General features: G+C 37.5%; 1 protein-coding gene across 1 annotated transcript in view; it reads left to right on the top strand.

The window, feature by feature from the left end:
* The window catches only part of EYS (eyes shut homolog), a 944860-nt gene that overhangs the window by 691412 nt on the left and 231705 nt on the right, over positions 1-21743 (top strand). The window contains exon 36 of the mRNA XM_075087034.1: positions 4915-5144. Coding sequence (XP_074943135.1) covers positions 4915-5144 — 230 coding nt within the window. The remainder of the gene's footprint in view (positions 1-4914; positions 5145-21743) is intronic.

Below are 21743 nucleotides of genomic sequence, written 5' to 3'. Positions count from 1 at the left end.
GTGTCGAGTGATTTAAGTGGTTTCTCCAGTAGGGTAAGTGTGCAGATATACTGTTCTGCGGATTCACTGAAATCAGTGAAATGCCATTTAAAGTATTCTTCTTGACATGGTTGTGAACAGTGAAATAAACAGCCTGTAAAAGGCTTTGTCATTCTTGCCAAATTACATGCAAGGTACTAGGGTTTTTGTTCCTGTTTAAACCAACATTTCCATGGAATGCAGTTGTTGTCAGTTTCATAAGATTTAAAAATTATATTCTACCATGCATACTAATGCCCTTGAAAAATCTTTCTTTTGGCTCCAAAAATCTAAAACATTTGCTTAAAATAATATTCTGTCGCAACCTAAGAGAAATGACATGTAAGTACTTCCCCACCGAAGAAAATTGCAAATAAAAGCAGTTGCTTCCCTGCACAAATTACTTTATTGACAAGCTAAAAATACAAGCTTCCTTATCGCACTCATATCAGATAAGGCTAAATCCATTACTTCAGTAATAAAATGTTAAGTGCGTGAGTACCAGAAGATATAGGCAGTGTAGATGTTATCATATCATTGGGAGCCCCATGCCATTGCATGTCTCATCAACCTGCTTCATGGAAAAATGTCAGAGTGCTTCTGCAGAGGTGGCTGCCATCAGCATGATAATGAATTACTTTGGGGACAAGTCTGCTCTCTTTGCAGGTCTCGGTTTGAAATCCATTATGCAGATAGATCAGCCCTATGAAAAAAAAAAAGGTTTTTTTCTTATATTTAGGTGGAATTTCTTGTATTTCGGTTTGTGTCCATTTCCCCATGTCCTTTCACTGGCCACCGGCAAGAAGAGTCTGGCTCCATCTTTTGCGCTCCACTCCTCCTCAGGCATTTATACAAATTGACAAGATCTCCCTGAGCCCTCCCTTCTCCAGCTGAACAGACGCAGCTCTCTCGGCCCCGGTCACTGGCCCCGGTGCAGGGGTTAAACCAGCGACACCCAGCTCAGCCCCCGGAGAGGCTGAGACCCTGCACTGTGGGGCATCCGGCATGTTAACTTTTTAATCCGCAAAGCCTCTAACTCCACACACTAATAATTTCAGGCTTTTTTTGAAAAGAGAAGGAGACCGTAGGGGAGGAGGAAGCACAGTTGGTTAGTCTGTGTGTGCTTTTGGTTTAACAACATAACATCGAGCGTGATCTGTAAGGGCAATATTCCTGCCGTTCAGTTGATCGTACATCACCTTGAGTGGTAAAGAATGTAATATAACATAAACAAGACTTCAAATTGCACTAACATCTATACGTAGACAAGCATTTCAAACTTACATGCACTCAGGCATGAAACACAAGGTTACAGGCCTCTAAAACTCACCTGTCTGAGCTCATCTTAAGATTAAAAAGAATGTGTTGATGCTCGCAGCAAGTTAGAAGATCTTCATGTGCATTATTGACCTGAGAGGCAGTGACAGGCTGGGAAATTGAAAAGAAAAAAAAAAAACCAGAAAATGGTGACCTTGTTGTGTGGTATCAGTGAATCAAGTTTTGCCTGATTTATTTTTGTTACACTTTGTCAAAACTTCTAACACCTCAATTACCAAATTACTTTAAACACTTCCCGACTCTTTATTCAAATGAATGTTTTGGTTAAACTGCGTTGAGCTGAGGTCATTCCTTATTCACAGCAGCAGCTTGACTGGCTTGCGAGTGCAGCTGCAGACATTTGTCCCACTAACCAGCTCAGGCAAACTCTTCTCTGCCGTGGGAGTAAGGCAGCGAGCCGCAGGGTGCCTGGAAGAGGTGCTGACACATAAGCAGTCAGGCACCATCTAGAAGCAAAACATCCAGAACAACACTGCAAAGGCTGACACCCTGCAAAAGACTAGCAAATGAACCGGGGAGAAATCAACCTGCCAAGGAGCTTTCCTTTCTTTCTTCTCGGTGGATTAGAATGTCAACCAAAAAATGAAGGGAGGCTGCATTACTTGCGCTCATGAAATTTCATTTGAAGCACACTCCTGTGATTCTATTTTAGAGCTATATTTAGCTTCCTGACAGAGAGGGGACGTGAAACTTCCACAGCTGGAAATCGGTGCTTCCAGTGGACACAAGAATGCACAATTTGCCAGTCAGGCAGTTCCCTTTCATTCAGTATTTTACCCCTGACAGTAACTGTGACCAGATTCAGAGGAATAAATTTTGCAGTGGTCATCTGTAGGATTATCTGTCATTAGAGGAATGGCCTTTCTAATAGCTAGTAGTGAGAGCTTAGTTTATGCCCTAATTCTTCCCCAAGTTTTATTTATTGTTGGTGTTTTTTGGTTTTGTTTGTTTGTTTTTTTCAGGAGGAAGAGAAAAATCAACCCCAAGTCCCAGTAATAGCTCCCCAATGAATTTCTCCTGTAAATGTCTGATTCTTTATGTAAGCCTACTATTAGTTCACAGTTTCTCAAACATTTAGTTTGTATTTAGGGAGCAAATTAAGATATTTTCTTTTAATCAGTGGTTGTAATCTCAGCAGCAGGTGACAAAGGATTTTCAATTTGCTGTGCTAGCCAGGTAGAAGAGAGCACACATGTTAGTGCACTGTTAATGCTGCTCTGAATGGAATAGCCCATATGAAGATCATGTTTGTTATTTCCCTTAGGAGAAAAGGATGGTTATAAACCCAACAATTTCTTTGTTGTAATTCTATTCATATAAATGGAAATGTTGTTCTTCTATTCACGCAAATGGAAAGAAACAGGAAGTTTCTTAAAATTCCAAGCCTCTTATCAGCAAGTCCTCAGCCTCCAAATTCTTTTAGGGATTTGTTTTCAGCCTTCTTATTGTCTGCCATCTTTTTGGATGCTTTTCTCTCATATAAAATGGATGGCTTTTAACTGCCTTTAAAGCCCTGTGTCCTCATTTCTAACCACCACAGTGTGTGTGTTTTGGCTATCCTATGTTTTGGATGCAGCCTGTGCCCCTGCTTCAGTATCGCCTTCTAATGCTTCCCTTTCCGTTACTGCTCTGCATGTCTCCCCTTGGCTGTCAAATAAGCCCTGTGCCCGTTTTGTTCTTTCCCAGGCTCCGCTCCATTCTCAGTTACTGTGCCTTCCTCTGGGTCCTCTTAGATACTTACTCTGTCTTGAAGTATTTCTGTCTTTCCTCTCTCCAGCTTCCTACCAGCTCCTGATACATCAACATTGATCGTTCCTTTGTACAGGTGCTGTACTGATAATTCAGAGAACTGATTTTTCAGTCAGCGAGATTTGCAGACAACGTACTTGGGATGTGTTATATTGTTTTCTTTCAGAATATTATGAGGTTTGTTAGTACTTTCTAAAACATGGATTTCAAAAAGTAAATTTTTAAAATCAGTTTTCATGTTGTCATGACTAGATGGGATATGTAAAAATTTGGAAGCTGGATTTAAGAAGACAGATGGCTGGAGTGGAGAAAGCAAAGTCACACTAAAGATGTCCCATCACACCGCTGTGTCCCCATCTACCTTGCTTCTGCAGTCACGCTCTATTGTCATGATGCATCATCCCTTTCAAATGTTTCTTTTTAATGCATACACCAACCTCTAGAATATGGTGAAGCAGAAATTTTAGCTGATACAAGACTAAGTAACAAGGAGAGAGGGGAGGGTGCAGCAGGAGCTAATATATGATTTTTTTAATTTTTTTATAAAGCAGGTTTATACCACAATTTTCACCAAAATAAGAATTGGGCTGTTGATATTTAACACATTGACAGCAATGCTGACTTTCACTGGCTGTGATGCTTATAAACCATTGTATGAAGTATTTAATTTCTAAGTTCTGTTTTGGCCAAAATGTTAGTGACATTTCAGTTCAACCTAGTCTTCCTTTCTCTAATATGGCTTTTTTTTTGCACAACATTAAGACATAAGAGAAGTATTCAGAAAGTTTAAAATGACCAATGAAGTAAAAATAGTAAGGCATTTTATTAGATTACTATTGCAAATTTTCAGGATTAGAAGTTGATTTCTGAAAAAAGTGGAACCTCTTGAACTTCATAAAATGAAAGAAGAATGTTTATCTCTTATGTAAAATTTAGTGGAAACTATTTTTTTATCTGTGCAAGCTTACTCAATAGTCATGAAGCTTCTTGAGACTTCTGATTCCTTTTGGTTTACCCTCATCAGAGGAGTTTGTGTGATGCACATAAGGTGTTCTGGTCAGTAAATGAGTAGCCTTAAATTTGTACAGTTCTAGTGAATTACAAGTTTGGCTGTCTGGATAAGACAAAACAGTGATAAACAGAGTTGATAATTAGGCCAAACAGGTGGTATTGCTAACTAATTTCAACTTTGAGACAGGAAATAATTAAAAAGGATGCAACTGATTACCATATCGGTCTATTAAATGTGAGAACTCAAACATGGAGAAGAGAGACATAATGTCATTCTAAACAACAAAATTTGTGGGGAAATGAAAACAAATCCATCTCTCTTTTTCTCCCCTCCCCCCATATAGTTATTTCTATGAATTAAAAGATATTGTATTGCTGTATTACAGCATTTGCCTTCTGCATATGCATGCTTAGCCGACTTCTGTGGAAGTAATATCTTCCAGAACAGCCTTATGAGATTTGGTAACTTCAAACAATAAAATATTTAATAATACAAACCTGTATTTATTTATGTCTCCATTGTTGACATCCACCAAAAAGGAATTATGAGAGCACGTACGAACTGCGCTACATGTGTGCAGGTTATTTCCTGCTCCCTCACAGGATAAAATACCTTCATTATCTTTTTGCTAGATGTCAGGATGGGGGCTTGATTTGGGAATTACTAATGTATTCACATACTCTTATTCTGAATTTCTAAACAAAAAAATCCCTACTGTTTTAAATGAAGCTGAAGTGTTGTAGCAAAATTCAGTCTCACGATTTTTTTGTTTTGATATGTTGTCTCTGTCCTTTCAGGATCCCTGTATCCCCACATCTGTCAACAGAACTCCATGTGGTTTCTTCTGATGTGCCTGAGCTGCCTCAGCCTGTTGTGCCCTCTCAGATTTCCCCCGAATTACCGTCCGTGTGCCAGGAAGGACTGTGCCATAACGGAGGGACTTGTCATCCTCTCTCCCTGCCTACTGGGGCCACCTCGTTCCAGTGCGACTGCCCACTACATTTCACTGGTAGATTCTGCGAAAAAGGTAGTTGTTGTTCATTCTTTCTCTATTAGTCATAAAATGCAAGTCTTACGCTTCTCTGGAGCAGGAAAAGGGGAAGAAGTAATGACAAGCACATTCCTCTGCTTTTCATCCCAGCTACTGTTGGTAACTCAGCATTTCACTGAGGTATTTAGAATAATACTTATTTGCAGCGTTAAGAGAGGTGATATCAGTCAGGCACACCAGTAAGAATTGCAGGCTTGAGTTAATGAAAAAAAAAAAATTGTATTATTTGTGCAAGTTGTTGTTCACCATGTTAATGCATGTTATGCAGTGTAGGATTTGTGGGATGGAAGGACGTTAACTTCTGAAAATAAGGAGAAGATTTCCTCAAAAGGTAGTATGGTTTCCATTTCTACAGTTCTGTTTTTCACCATTGTGCCTGGTCCTTTTTTGAAAAAGGCTTTTTTCACTCTATAGCTCATTTATAGTTCTGTTGTACTACCGTTGCTCATAAAGCACAGACTAGCGAAATGAACATAATCTAATTAGAATTTGAAGAAAAATAATCCTTTGAATAATTTTTCTTTCCTCATAAAAAGAATCAAGGCTGCAAGACAAACTCATCAATAACTTCTAGGGTTTCTGTTCTGTAATTGTAATTATTTTGCATTACTGCTTTTCAGAAAGTTTTTTTTTCATGACAGATTTTATGGCTGGCTTCAAAAACTTAACTTTTAATGTACAGTGGGTTATAGGTGGCAGTGGACAATTCTCATAGTATAAAAGGCCATTACTGGTGTACAGGAAAAGATGAAAAAGGTTGTCTAGATTGTGGTTTAACTGTAACATCCTCCTAACGAACTTCCCATGGTATGAAATACAGGCAGCTAGAGTTAAAAATGCCCTTGCCAGACTGCCAGTATATCTGAGCTAATATCACCTTGCATTACAGTCTGGCAGTAGGTCGTTACACTCACTATACGGGCAAGCCATCAATGACTGTGAGCTCAAAAAAATAATTGTCGTGTGTTGCTTAGCTCTCAGAGCATATTTTACCTTTCAGCCTTTCCCAAGTTTATAAGAAATTAAATAATATTTTTTTTCAAATTGTCAGTATTAAAATTGAATTCTGTGAATATCTTCTATGCATTTGGTATCCAGGCATACTATTTGCACTTGCTTTCAATACATGGCAGCTGTGCAAACTGCACCATAAAATAGTGGGTTGGAATGAAAATAGCGGGTTTCCTTCAAAGAGAACAGATTTAGTTACTATTCAGTGTGTGTTTCAATGAAGTATTTTCAATATTTCAATAAAGTATTTTATTTATTTACATACATTTTATGTGCCAGAATTCCCTTCTGTGTTCCAAGGAATGCAATTGGCATCCTTTGTATCAGCAGATTTCGGCTTTTCCCAAGGGTTATGCCAGGAATAAGCAATGTTAAATTTAAGAAGTTTGATAGATGTCCAGTGGTAGTAGGCCGTATCAGAGTCTATGCACAACCACTCTGTTGGGTGACACCTTTTCTGGACTCCACTGGTGCCTTCTACTGGTGTCTGATTGCTGCCGCCTTCTGACCTAGTCTTACCTTCCAGTTGATCTGTCAATCTCCAGGAATCTTCTACAGTTTGGTGTTTTTAATGAAAACTGTTATAATCTATGTTTGAATCATATTATCTGGGCTGAGTACGTACCTCCCTGAGCCACAGACTTTGGTAGAAGTACCTTCTGGGCCACTGGCTGAACTGGCTATTTTTGAGTTGCTCATTCAAAAATACATCATCCTAAACTGTTTTCTCCTTTGAAGCTGAATAAGTACAGGCCTGCTGAGTTCATAAAATGGAATGAGTTGACTGTCTTCTAACTACATTGCCAAGGGAATTCCACATATTTATTTTACTTGTGTAAAGAAGGGTGTCCCCTTCCCTCTCTTTCTGTGACCTTGTTCCAGAAATCCAGAAATCATGTGTGAAAATATGACTGAATTATGACTACCTGAAGAGCAAACTAAAAGCAAATTAAATGCTCTCCCACATGGGTGGGAGAAGGCTGAGGGGAGACCTTACTGCGGCCTTCCAGTACTTGAAGGGGGACTATAGGAAAGATGGGGACACACTTTTTATTAGCACCTGTTGGTGGTAACCTGTAGGACAAGGGGTAATGGGTTTAAATGGGTAGATTTAGACTGGATATAAGGAAAAAAATTTTTACGATCAGGGTGGTGAAACACTGGCACAGGGTGCCCAGAGAGGTGGTAGATGCCCCATATTTGGAAACATTCAAGGTCAGGTTGGACAGGGCTTTGAGCAACCTGATCTAGTTGAAGATGTCCCTGCCCACTGCAGGGGGGTTGGACTAGATGACCTTTAAAGGTCCCTTCCAACACAAACCATTCTATGATTCTGTGATTCTATGACTATTAGAGTAAGTAGCAGTTGTCACCAAAATTCTGGTGATTAAGACTGAAGCATCCTACGTTAGACACACTGGTAACTATTCCATTCAACAAAATCAGAATACAAGCTTTAAGAAGACTCTGAAACAGGTAGCTTCTTTAGAGAATATAACCTCAGCTATATAATCATATGATCCTTATCCTTAACTGTTGAATGTCTAGTTTCCCTGAAATACCTTTTCATTTTTTCTAAAATTGGAAGAGATGTCATTTGCTTTTCTGAAGCTTGCAGTCATGCTGGATGATGAGATTTTGACAGCAAACCATTTTTCTGCATAGGATGTCTTTAAATAGTTCTGGCACTGGAAGAGGAACATTTCTCTTCTTTTTTCCTTTTGTGCGGAGAAGACGAATCAAAGAGTTCCTCTTTTCACAGAGCTCTGCTTTTACCCTCTACAATCCCACTGTCAACACAGGGAACAGCTTCCCGCTTCATGCTTAGCGCTCCCGCGTCAGCCAGGGCTGTGGTATGTGACAGGCTCATTGGCAGCTCACTGGGGCACCTGCAACCCAGGGCATGTGCTGTCACATTGCATGTTTATATAAATCAGGATGAGATTTCATGTATCCTGTATTTAGCAGCTGAAAGCGGAAACATAATGTGATTTATCTAATCCTAAAGTTTCAACGAGATTGATAACTTAGTGTAATGAGACTCGAAATTTCCCAACTGAATTAGCATTATAAACCTTTGATATTCAGGAACCAGTTCTTCAAGAACTCTGGAAAGAACTCATAATTACAGGCGATAAGGGCACCTGTAATTATTTTATAATTATTTACTATAGACCTTGCAAAGGAGAAAGCAAATTATCAGTTATGCAATTCAGAAGCTCTGTTCCAGTCAAGGAAATTGTCTCTTGACTCCTTAAAGACAGCTGTGGTCTGATTTAATCATGCTGTAACGTATACCTGTACATTTCAGTAAATGTACTTCTTAATCATCTTGGTGATCTACCTTGTACCTAATTAAATTTCAGCAAGAAAATATATCTTACACGCAACATGGTATATCACAGGGTCTTATATACAAACCCTGTGTAGGCATCTTGGCTTCATTAGTATATGTGCATTTGCTTCTTTCATATCTAGGTTGAGATACACCACTTAGTTTCTTACTAACAACTGTGTATTTCCAACAGTCTATATGACCATCTTCTAGAGAGAAGACAAATGAATGTCATTATCTCAGTTATGTAGTTCAGCTTGATAGTGTTTTGTTATATGCAATATTACATTTTCCTATTCAATTGTTCCTTAACTAATAAACTCCAACAGCTTGTTCTATCCTTACAAGAAATATGTTCAAGTCCTGTCATTATGGATACATAAGGCCAAGCCAGTTTATTTAAATACATAGTGTATTTACTCTAAACAATCAGATACCTCTGAAATCTGAAATGTCCTTAAATGACAGTTTTGAAAACTGGAAATCTGTCTCCATTTTTCTAAGGAAACAGAAAATTAGGTGTATGAACCAGTGTATTTGCTGAAGTCAAACTGAAGATATTAACGCTGGATATTTGCCAAAGTATACAAAGTAAGGATTTAGTCTAAAGCTTATATCTGCAACCATCAGAGGCCTCAGTTCCCTTTAATACTGCTTTCAGTATTTTCCTCCTTTTTTTTTTTTTCTTTACTACACATTGCCAATTTATCTGGAAATGAGAAGTTCTTACAGGTTTTATTTTAAAAACTCTAAATGCAGCATGCAGCATAGAAAATTTGCCGCTAATGTAAATTTAATCTTTATTACTGAGCAGTGAGTGCTAGGTCATACAATAGAAAGGGAGGATTGTGTATATAGGGAATACAGTGAAGGGTATATAGTGTACTCTGAGTTAACATTTCTTCCTTTTTCCTTTCCTGGTAAAGCTTTTGACTTTAATATTAAATGTATCATTCTTTCCTCTGTGAAACAATTCTTTATTAGCTAAGCTGTTTTATCTGCTTCGCTGTGAAATCCCTACGCATGAGTGGAAAAACATAATGCTTCTGCTTCAGCGTGAAGGCAGATGGTTGTCTATTACTGTAAAGTTCATAGCGATAGGTTTGGAATATCACTGTCTTGCATGTGCAAAGAAAGTATGTCCCTGACTGTTAATTATAAGATTAACATTTTTAAAGTCTCCAAATTCTTTAATATTCTGTAGAAGTTTTATAAATTGTTCAATAAAAAGAACATTTAAATATCATGTGTTAAAAGCAGGGAATCTGTTTAATTTGATATGTGGCCTGTGTATATTCTGTTCATTACTTAAAGGTCAACTCCTTTGACAAAGCTGCAAAACCAGGAGTAAAATGGGAGGCTGTTACAGGAATTTATCCTGGAGACTTTGCTACATTTGTTTCCTGGGGTACACTTGTTGAATTCCTGATTTGTTGAGCAATACTTGCTAATATCACCCTGAACATTCTTACTGGTAAATTTTATAGACATTATTCCTAACTTAACATTTCTAACTTGCATCATTGACTAGTATCATTCATCTCTGACAATTTTTTTTTGTCTTTGTGTATGTGGTTTTGAAAATAAATGTAATTAGTCCAATTTCTGTGATTTTGGCCACATTTAGAAGTGTACAGTCTCATGTCTCCAGTAGGACATAGATCTGTTTATCTCCTTAATACTATTTATACTGTGTATGTATGATTTAAAACAAGTCTGTGACAATTTCCAACAAAAAGAAGGATAAGGAACTGGGAATCATATAAAGAAGTACAAGTGAGGAAGGGCAACCATGCATTCATCTCCACATTCAAGTCTCAGTTTGAGGTACCCAGAAAGAAAGACAGGATACTGTTACCCCATATACTCTGTTGTTTCCAGAATTCAAGCGTTCTTTCACCCATTTTGTCCTCCCTCAAAATCATTCATAACCTTGTAAGACTCTGTGAGCAGAAAAAGAATAATGTGTTTAGAGATTAATGTATGAACTTTAGTAATTAATTTGATGTCATTAACCACAGCCAATGTCTAAACTCATGAGATATACCTATTGATTTCCTACAAAATGATTTTTGTGTGTATGTATGTAAAATCTTCACATGAACTCTCTAGCTTTTGGGCTAAATTTGAAAAAAAAGTAGTAAGTTTCCCCTTCAGATTTAGACTGGTTTTTTAGAGGATGACTTTAAAAATTAAGAACACAGTGGGCTTGTTAAGAACAAACACGGACTTAATCATAAGTTAAATAACATCGTATATATATGGCTTTGATACACTAATTGCCATTAAAGCAATTATAAAGTTGTGCGTAGAAAACAGCTAGCCATTCCCATACAGTTTATTTGATACAGTAAAATTCAACAGAAGTAGTATTTTGGTGAGCAACTGGAAAAGGAGTTACCTAAATTATCATAAACGTTCTTCTCTGCACTTTCAATCATGGATATAATCTTGCACTTTGATATGAGACTAGGCAAATCTTGTGAAGTGTAACTTGTTAACACTTCATAATACCCTGCGTCTGTGAGTAATCACATGAGCTGCACAGTCACCTGGGCTTAGCATACAGTCCTTACTTTTTTTCCTTCTTAGTTTGCAAAATTATGGAGTTTATAAAGATGTCTAAAACATCTCTAACCTGATGCCATCTTGTTTTATCCGTTACTACATATCAGGTTTTTACTTTAATGTGGGTTAATTTGCTGAAGTGTTTTTTAAATTGAAGGAAAACAGGATTTTGAGTGAAAAGCAGCTGGGTTCATAAAGAAGTGGTGAAGCAATTTTCAACCAATCTTTCTTCTGCCCTCCTGAGCAGTTCTGTAGCATTTTACCACCTCAGAAGAAAGTGTCAGTTTGACTGAGCTTTAATACAAGTTAATATTATGTTTTCATCTAATTTAGAAATTATGTCCCAGGTCCAGTGGAGCATGTAAGCTTTACGTATATTTACCTGTTAGAGCATAAGAAATCTGTGTGATTCATATGCTTAATGTTCAGGATGCAGGTATTCTGCTACACCAGATCCTGAATTAGGATCCATCCATTCTCTTCCTAGTTTGGTCATTTATGTAGCTTATCAGTTAAAAATAACCTACAGCTCAGACCCTTCTAGAGGACTTCATGAAATTTTATATGTGGCAGTTTTCTATGATTATTAAGACTAGATTAAAAACATGATTAAATGAGAGCTTAAGATACACTTTATTTATAGCTAGAGGGAAGGTAACGAGAAAGAGCGAGCTTGCTGAGATAGGGAAAGAGCTCTTCAGAGCACCAACCAACTCTAACAACTGGCATTCCAGTCTCTGTAAAGCTATTTACCATTGCAACTGCCACCTATCCCCAAACCCAGAGCTTCAAAGCAGCTATAGGGTCTACTGCTGTAGGGTATACTTTGGAACTGTAGGGTTCTCTTACTGAACAAAGAGTTAATATAAATTTCACAAACCTCTTCTGGGAAACAACCTTACGGACTCTGTGGGGCATTAGCTGCTTTGAAAGATTGTGGTGAAAACAGTTAAGAGTGACAGAAACTTTTTAAGTAGTTGTCAGTTTGCTAATACATTCTCCTTTTTGTATTCACATCCATTCACGTAAAGTCATGAGCCATTTAAAATAATTAAGTATTGTCTTTAAGTATTGCTTAAAGATTATTTTTTTTCCTTTGGATGTTATTAAAAATGAGATGGCTGTAGCATTTTATTATAAAGGCTTGCAAGAATAAGCGCTTTTCAAGAAGTTATGCTTTTATTTCTGGGAAAAACAATTGATAAAAGCAGTGGAAACCTTTTTGTCTCCTCATGTAGATCGGACCTGTGAAATCTTGGCATTTCTAGCATTAGTCCTATAAATCACTCTTTAATGTGGATGAGTTTTCTTGTTGTAGTAATCTTTGTGAGAGCTGAAACAATTTGTTAATAAATACTATTTTGCACAAGAACACATAACACAAAATGAAGTAATGGGGAGTTTAGAATTTGTGGGGAACAAGCTTTCTTCCCTTCATTTTCCACTTGAAAACATCGGTATAAAAATTGATTTCTTCTAAAGCTTGTAACCTATTCAGCTGCTAACCTCCCAGCTCCTTTGAGTAATTTTTCATTCAAAGGTAACCATCATTGCACAGGTGACAAATACTTGCTTTTTTTCTTCCTTTACTTCTCCATTTATGGCATTTTCTGGAAGGACCTTCTTTCAGTAACACCTGAATAGCTGCCATTTGTTCTGCTGGTGCTAATTTGCTGATAATCAAGTCATCTGCGGAAATGTTATGTGTCTCCCCAGGCAGTACGGTAATGCTTATTTTCTGAGCTTGACTCATTTGCATTCTTCCACAGGAAATACCATGTAATAAAGCAGGTGAGGTATTAAATAATGTCTTTGAGCTTTATTACGTAGCCTGTAAGAAAGAGACATAAAAGAGTGGGTTTGCTTTTATAGCACAGAATAAACAGTAGTTAGTTAGACCTTTTACCAAGGAAATCACCTCTGTTACCGAGTTAGGATAATGGTATATTGTGCTACCTTGACATTTTGATTTCAAGAACGCAGTGATTAAAAACAGAGGGGAGGTTTTCATTCCTGGATGCAAAGGTGTGTAGCTGCTGATCCGCTCCCAGACTACCCTCAGGAACTTCAGCTAGCTGAGACTGCAAAGTGAACATCAGGATGCTCTAGGGACCTCACTAAAGCGTCCTGCTCAGGGCCATGCTGACTGGCAGATCCTTTCATATCACCTCCCAGAGTGATCCCAAGTGGTCATTTTGGGAGGACACTGGCTACTTACATGATGTGGTTACAGAGGAAATGGCTTTGCTGTTTCCTGGCCTAAGCATAAAACTCTGACTTAAGCATGAAAATCACCATTTTTTCTAATTAGGAGTACCTGACATGTTCCTCTTCATGCATCTTTATGAACACTGGTGTTTGTGTTTACTTAAAATATCAAACTGTTGTTGAAAGGGGAGGAAAATTTTTTATATACATGTTAGGAAGTCACTGTTTTGAGGCTCCTTAAGACAGCAAACTTTCCTTTGAGGAAAAGAAGTCAGCTTCTTTTATGTAATATAAATAGTCTGTTTTTCTTCCCACCCTTGTAGTTTCTTTACATTTTTTGTAATAACAGTTTGTGGTGACAAAATATGCAAGTAATTATATAGCAAAAACATTTTAGCTATTTAGCTACCCAGGAAATTCAAGATTCAAAAGGTGAATTTCCTAATAGTACAATATACTCATATACTTATCTTCTACATACATGTATATCAGTTCTGTGCAGAATGTATGGAAGGTTTGAAAGCTTGGAAGCACGTAGAGTCCCCCTGTGTTTCAGTGGAATTAGTGAAAATACTGAATGCATTATCAGAGTAGAGTTGAGGCATTGCACAAACAGAAATTGAAATTACTGTTAGATTCCTACTTTCTGATATATTCATATTTAAGACAGGAAATTGCATAAATGAAAACAATTTTCCTATGTGAATCGTATTGCCCTGCATCACGAATTTTCCTTAATGAATTCTTTAGCCCTGTAAAAGATTAAATAAAACTACTGTATTATAAATAAATAATAAAAAATATTTAATACTATGGAAAATATGCAAATATGGGAAATAAAACCAAGAAAAAAAAGCAAGCATCCTATTAGCCTCTACCAATCCTAATGGAAAACTATAGATTCATCTGACTTCCAAAAATGTTTTCCAACACATGACATTGCTCTTAATACTCTCTAACGGAAAAAAATCATAGCTGTAGTGACTGTTTCTTTTTATTCATATGGACAATATGTTTCAGAAACTGGTTGAACTTTAGCAAAATAAAGACCATAAATCAACCAAAAGCGTATATGAGTAAAATATGTGCAATGTGGCAAAGTACAGCATTTAAAGTTTCTTTTAGTGTTTAACAGCAGAAGCCTAGTCCCTGTTGGGCACCTGTCTCTTCACATATGTTTTCTCATATAACAGGGAGCTTGCTACTGGGTTGTGGGGTTTTTTGCAGCACAGTTGCAAAACAAAAAAGGTTTACCACTGCAGGTTCATCTGAGGTTTAAATTATGGAGCTGTTATTTTAATAGCAAAAAACTCCCGTAAGATGGGAGTATTCCTACTAAATATGCATGTACTTAATTAAATGTATAGTAGAATCAGTATGTAACCCTCTCTGTTCCTGAGGATTCTTATGTAGGTTTTATAGGAACTCCTATTATGTTAATTCTGCTCTTGATATAAAAGCGTTTTAAATCACTCGTAAAAATATTAACGCATAGAAAAGGTGCAGAAAATCAAGCATTTCCATGCATTAAAAAATTGAGTAAGAAGGCACATTTCTTTCATTGCTCTTTGAAATCTAGCAGACTGCATAAATCTCTTCCTTTAAAGATGAATCCAGACAGATTCAAGACAGGAAATGATAAGATGAAATTATGTTCTAGATTATCAGAATCAGTCTCCCATTTCTTGACATTTCTGGAGACTAGGCTGGGTGCAGTTGAGAATGAAGGGAAGAATGTCAGCTCAGATTTAAAGCCTGAACATTTCCATGAATAATCTAGATGCTGATGCTTGAGAGTCTGAAATTTATCCAAATACGCTGGGAGGCAAAAGATTTAAAAGGAACAGTAACAATAAATTTTGCCAAAACTGAACATTGTGATACAAATTATTGGCTAAAAATGTGTTTGATGCAAAGGTCATCCTTGCTTTTTTTTTATTTTGTTCGTAAAACAACAAAGATTTAGTCTCACAGCAGTTTAGGTACATTCATAAGGTGATTAAGCCTTTGGTCCCTGTAAAATATGCTAAAAAGTTGATGACACTTAAGGAAAAGAGGGCAGAACAGGGTAAAGAAACTACTACTGTGTCACTTAACAGCAGGCAGGACACATTTCTAAGGTTCTGTGATAAGGCGAATCAACACTGAAAATATTCTTGAAATACTAATCTGGAAAAGCAAAATAAAACTTGAACGAGATGTTCCAAAAAAAGTATTCATCAGCATTACACTTAATCCAGGTGAAGCTATTTTACAAGAATAAAGGAAAAAATCTTAGACACAGAGAATCCTAATAACGACTCAGAACTATCTGAGGAAGGAAACTAGTGTTTTATACTTGACATCTGCCACAAAGTCTTTCAGCTTGTGGTGTTATCATCGTATCTCACTGCAGAGGTAGTCTACTACTTTGTTGTTAAAATGAGGTTTCAGCAGGGACCTTACCAGCCCCTGCATTTTCTGTTACCTCTGAAAATACATCACAGGTTTTCTGCGTTTCTGGAACAGAGTCGTTCTTCATTCTTTCTTCTGGCTCCAGCAATGGTACACTGAAATCCTGCTGAGTTGTAACAGTTTCAGAAGCAGTAGATTATTACTATACTATTATATTGCTGTATCTTATTTTTCACATAAACAACCTGCCAGAAGTATATAGCGCTCTAACTCTATGAGTAGTGGTGAAGCTTACTCATAATAATCAATAAGGCATAGTCATTTTGTATGACATTAGGAGTTTTATAAGTTCTGGCAGTATCTTCATTTATCTATGCCATGGTTTTTTGCTCATAACATGGCTATTTTCATTCTCTGCTTTAAAAGGTGCTCTTCTAACAAAAAATGTCTTTCCACTTAACTTTTGATTCATGAGTTTTTAAGTGAAGATATAATCAGACAATGCCAGCCTACCAAAAAAAAAAAAAAAAAAGTAAGGCAGAAAAATGCTGAAGGCATCTATGGAAATACTGTGAAAAGTCATTAAAAGTGGTGTCTTTTCTAAGAATGGAAATGCTTCTTACTGAACCTGATCAACACAGTTTCTTCTTTTCTTTCTTAACGTTATGTTACAGACCGTGCAATATTGATATTATGTCCTTATTTCTTTTCTGGCTTTGATCCCCCAAATAATAATAAACTGGTTATATACTATTGTTATATGTGCATAATACACAAAAAACCATATAGAGACACTATATTTTTAACTTCTTATTAGTTTTGTCTCTTTTCCTGTCACCCTTTTTCATTTGCTTATTCTCCCTTTTTTTTTGTAGCTGTTGCAGTCCTTTCTGACTTGCCAAACCCCCCCAGTGCAGTGTGAACAGAACAGAAAAAGGCTGACTGCGCACCTCTGTTTTTATGAGCTACAGTATAAAGATAGGGACATTTTTAACATCTTGTATTTGACAATTTCTTTGTCACTCTTACATGTATGGCAGCCTGCCAGAAACAAGTGAGACCTGGTCTGAGGGTTTTCAATCCTTGCTTGGAGGGAAGGTGATGTCTTCTGCCTGGTGCCTGCCTACTGTTACAAACTTGCATTGCTCTTCTTGTAGTCCAGTTATGTGGAAAGCATTTCTCATCTCCAGTCCAAACCAGTTTCATCTAAAGGTGACTTTACAGATACAGCAAAGCATATGCGTGTTGGGTATCAGCTACAACATTGCTCTGTGAGGCAGTCTGAGCCATGCAGCAGTTGCTCAGCTTGCTCACCTCAAACAGCGTTTTTTGAACTAATCTGCCCATTTCACACAAGTCAGCAGGAGATGCATTCTGTGGTGAAAGCGTTCACGGTGGTTGTGGCTAAAGGTGGTTGTGGTGGCCCCTGTGGTGGGAAGGCCAGGCTGGTAGAACTGTTGTGCACCGCATCCCATTTAATAGAGAATGTGGGTGAGATGAGAAGTTAAAGTAAGATTCTGTATGACTGATGTTTTTACTAAATGCTTAGTGGAAAAAATACTTCTACATAAAATATTCCTTCAGTTTTCCCATTGCCTTTATATGCTAACTGCACACATTTAGTATGCTTTGTGGTTATTTCTAAAAGATGATGACAAAAACTTTGAAAATGAGATAACAGTAAACAAAATCTGAATTCAAATCTGAAGTCAGCTGTCTCTTAGTGGAAATCCAGGTGCAATTCTAAAACCAGTCAAATTTAGTCCAAACAAGTCCAACTTAGACTTTTTTCTTAAAAGAGCATGAATGTTTCCCTATTATCATCACTGAATAAAGACTGAGCTATGAAGTTTCTTCCTTTTGCAGGAGGGGAAGGCTCTTTATTTTTGTTGTTTCTATTTATATTTTCTATGCTTTAATTAATTTTTTTTTTCTGGCAGAAAATGGAAAACTTTGTGGTACGCTGAAGGTATGGCAGCATAACTATTAAATAACTACTCAGAAGAATAATGATGAAAGCAAAAACTGAGAAAAGGTTAACCTTCAAATACCTTCATAATGTTTGTGATTATTAGTATTGTTTCTTTTGCCCTTAATGTTTTTGGACAACAGCGTGTGTAGAATAAAATCAGTAAGTTTTTGCATCCCGTATTTCACCACACAGTGTTATGATGTCCTTATTTACTTCCTTTTCTAATCCTGGGATGTTTGCTCATTTAGTTCAGCTGCTTTTGAAAGCTGATATAATATCTTAAAGAGCATAAGGCTTGACTGAACTAGCAGCTCTCACAATGTTCAAAATAAACAGAATGTGGTGAAGGAGAAATGGAAAATTTCACGGAAAGTTGGGGTTGAAATTTTGTTAACATATTGGTCACCTAAAGAAACAATGTTAGGAAATGACTGAAGAATTTTAATAAAAAGCTGGTAACTTCACTGCTATCAGCCAGAGAGTATTTCAGAACATACATCCAAATACTTGTTTTACAATTTAACATTAGTAATTACTGTGCTTTACTAGTCCTGTCTTTGACCACAAAATCTATAGTCCGTACTTTGTGTTTTTCCACTGGTTCCCTAAGCTCTTCTCTCAAAATGTGCAGTAGCTTGCTGCTTATTTTCATTGCTTTTGTGACCATTGGACCATCACATGTGATACAGCAGAGAACAGAATCCACCACCCAGCTTAGCTTGGTGCTCTGCACATGTCATATCAGATCTACAATGAGAATAAAGGAAAGGGGGAAAGGATTTAGGGAGGAAAAATAATACATATATTCTGAGATGGCCTGAATCGCTCCAGTGAGACCACAGAAATGGTTTTCTTTGGCTATACTTAGTGGATTATAAAGCTGAATTAAAGGTAGCAAAGAAAAAAACCCTCACCAAGGTGGAACATAGAAAGAGATTAGTTCCCAGAGAGTTTGACTTGAAAGAGAGATGTTTTGGAGAAAGGTGATGTCATGTAGCTTTGCAGAATTAGTTTCCTGGAGCCAACTATTCAGTTATTTCATGGTAGCAGTAGAAGAGGTACTTGCCCAGACAATGTCCAGTGTAAGGGAAGAAATAACAAATATACTGAAAGAAAAGTAAAATAGACTGTCACAAATCAAAGAATGTGACTGCTTCTCAGTCAACACAGAGTGTATTTGAGGAAAGAAAGAACAATCAGATAAGGAAGTGAAAAGAGCATCCCCACATCCAACGCCAAGTAAACCTACGATAATTTAGTAGAGCAAAAGCCGGTTCCTGGGAGTGACTTAGGAACAGTGCTTCAGGACCCTAGAAGCAGCTCCACGAAAGCTCTGCAAGAAACTGATTTTCCAGTTACTGATGTATTTTTTTCTGTTGTAGTCTGACAAGGTCACTGCTTTATAGAGAAACCGTTACTATTAGATAGCATAGGAGACTGAAAATCAAGCCCTGCTATAATCTTGAATATAGCTTCAGAGACACTGTATGACTTTAGACTTCTGTTCCCTCACTGCAAATCTTGCTGCACGTTCTCCCATAGTTTTTGTGGAATCATGATCATGTGATTCTGCTTGCCAAGTGATAATTCACTTTTCCATTCTTTATGTAGATGTTTTGTTAAGATTTTCAGGGCTGCCTCAGGAAGGTCCTTATTTATGTCCTTTTCTAATCATGGGAGGTCTGATAATTCAGGTCAGCTACCTTTGAAAGTTAATGCAGTATCTTAAAGGGCATGAGGCTCAGTGATTTAGCACCTACTGTAATCTGTCAGGTTCCTCAAATTGAATACTGAAATATGTTTTCTGACAGCAATCACGTCCCACAAAAGTAAGTTCCTGAACATTTTTTCCTGCAGATCCTGCATTTTTTCAGCAGATCACCCAGAGAGGCTGTGTTTTCATAGGCAGAACCAGCTGTCCTTAACTGAGTACAGGACAGTCAGCAAAGACAAATTCATTCTCATGAGAATGTTTGGCAATAGAAACTAACTTAGACTGTGCATGCAGGTATTTCTGGTCAGCATTTTTAAAACCTCTACCCAGTACCTTAAGACCAACCACAGATACTCCATGTGTTTTCAAGGATCCTATTCATCATACATTTTCACAGAACAAAAACCTTTAGTTTTGTTTCTGTGAAACAGGTATGTGTACATTATCAGTGACTTTTTTTTTTCCTTCTTTCTTATCCCAGAAGAAAATTTCTTTCCTCAGGCGAAAGCTTAACTTAGCTTGGATTTGAAAATGTGCAAAAAGAATCTTGAGGATTCATTTTCACTGATCAATTTTAAAATATCTGTTTCTGTATATCATTACTATCCATGTACATCAAGTATCCGTAATTCATTCTTGGCAACAAATCCTATTTGTTATTAATAAAAAATATGCCTGTCAGTCTAGTAATTTAAAAAGGCAATTTTCCTCATTTTTAATGGAATCAGATGCATATATAATTAAAAAACTTTATCTTGGTGCACCTTTCCTTGGTGATTAGCTGATCATAAAATCATAGATTCATAGAATCATAGAATCATAGAATGGTTTGGGTTGGAAGGGACCTTTAGAGGTCATCTAGTCCAATCCCCCTGCACTGAGCAGGGACATCTTCAACTAGATCAGGTTGCTCAGAGCCCCATCCAACCTGACCTCGAGTGTTTCCAGGGATGGGGCATCCACCACCTCTCTGGGCAACCTGTGCCAGTGTTTCACCACCCTCATTCTGAAAATTTTTTTCTTTATATCCAGTAAATCTACCCTCCTTTAGTTTAAAACCATTATCCCTTGTCCTATCACAATAGGCCTTGCTAAAGGGATTGCCCCATCCTTCCTATAGTCCCCTTTCAGGTACTGAAAGGCCTCAGCTTAGTGTCATCTGCAGACTTACTGAGGGTGCACTCAATCCCACTATGTCAATGGTAAAGATATTAAACAGTACTGGTCCCACTACAGACCCTTTAGGGACACCACTCATCACCAGTCTCCATCTGGACATTGAGCCATTGCCTACTATCCTCTGGATGCAACCATCCAACCAATTCCTAAACCACCAAGCAGTCCACCCATCAAATCTGTATCTCCCCAGTTTAGAGAGAAGGATGCTGTGGGGGACCATGTCAAAGGCCTTACAGCGGTCCAGATAGATGACATGCATAGCTCTTCCCTTGTCCACTGATGTAGTCGCTCCATCATAGAAGGCCACTAGGTTGGTCAGGCAGGACTTGCCCTTGGTGATGCCATGCTGGCTGCCTTGGATCACCTCCCTGTCCTCCATGTTCCTTAGCACAGCTTCTAGGAGGATCTGTTCCATGATCTTCCCAGGCACAGAGGTGAGGCTGACAAGTTGGTAGTTCCCAGGGTCCTCCTTTCTACCCTTTTTAAAGATGGGCACAATGATTCCCTTTTTCCAGTCCCCCGGGACTTCACCTGACTGCCATGACTTTTCAAATATCGTGGAGAGTGGCTTGGCAACTACATCAGCCAGTTCCCTCAGGACAAAGATACAAGAGAAAACATCCTCTTATTAATTGGATACTCAGAATATATTAAACATGTTAAGAAACCTGTAGTAGCTCTGATACATGATTTCTCTCGAGACAAATCTAAGTTCATAGTTTATCTAGTTTGGTACAGATTTCAGAATCTTGCAATCAGAAGAAAATACAGACCCCACATTATAAGTGTTACTGCCTGGCTAGAATATATAGCTGTTTCATTATATGATACGTTTTATCATATCATATTCCAGATTATGATTCCATTATTATTCTTCTGAATTATATTTTGACTAGATTCCATCTGAGAAATCACTGGTCTTGAAGCAGTGTGTGAAGAAATCATAAATAATATGATATTATTAGCATGGGAATTCACACATTTGGGAAAATTACCACCATCTGTATGCACTAGTGCATCATGCCTTTCAGAACAGATCTGATTCATTCCCTGCCAATTTTGTTTAGAAATTGAATTAGTAGGTATTTTTCTGCACAAGATCATGCAGACAGGCCTCTGTATGGCCATGTGATTGCTGTCCTTGGAATACCGGAACGACATTATTGCCAACATTTTCATATATGTCTATATGTC

The sequence above is a fragment of the Phalacrocorax aristotelis genome, chromosome 3 (genome assembly GCF_949628215.1).
Source record: "Phalacrocorax aristotelis chromosome 3, bGulAri2.1, whole genome shotgun sequence".
NCBI lineage: Eukaryota > Metazoa > Chordata > Aves > Suliformes > Phalacrocoracidae > Phalacrocorax > Phalacrocorax aristotelis.
The sequence above is the reverse complement of the archived record's forward strand: the minus strand, read 5'-3'. Positions and strand labels throughout refer to the sequence as shown.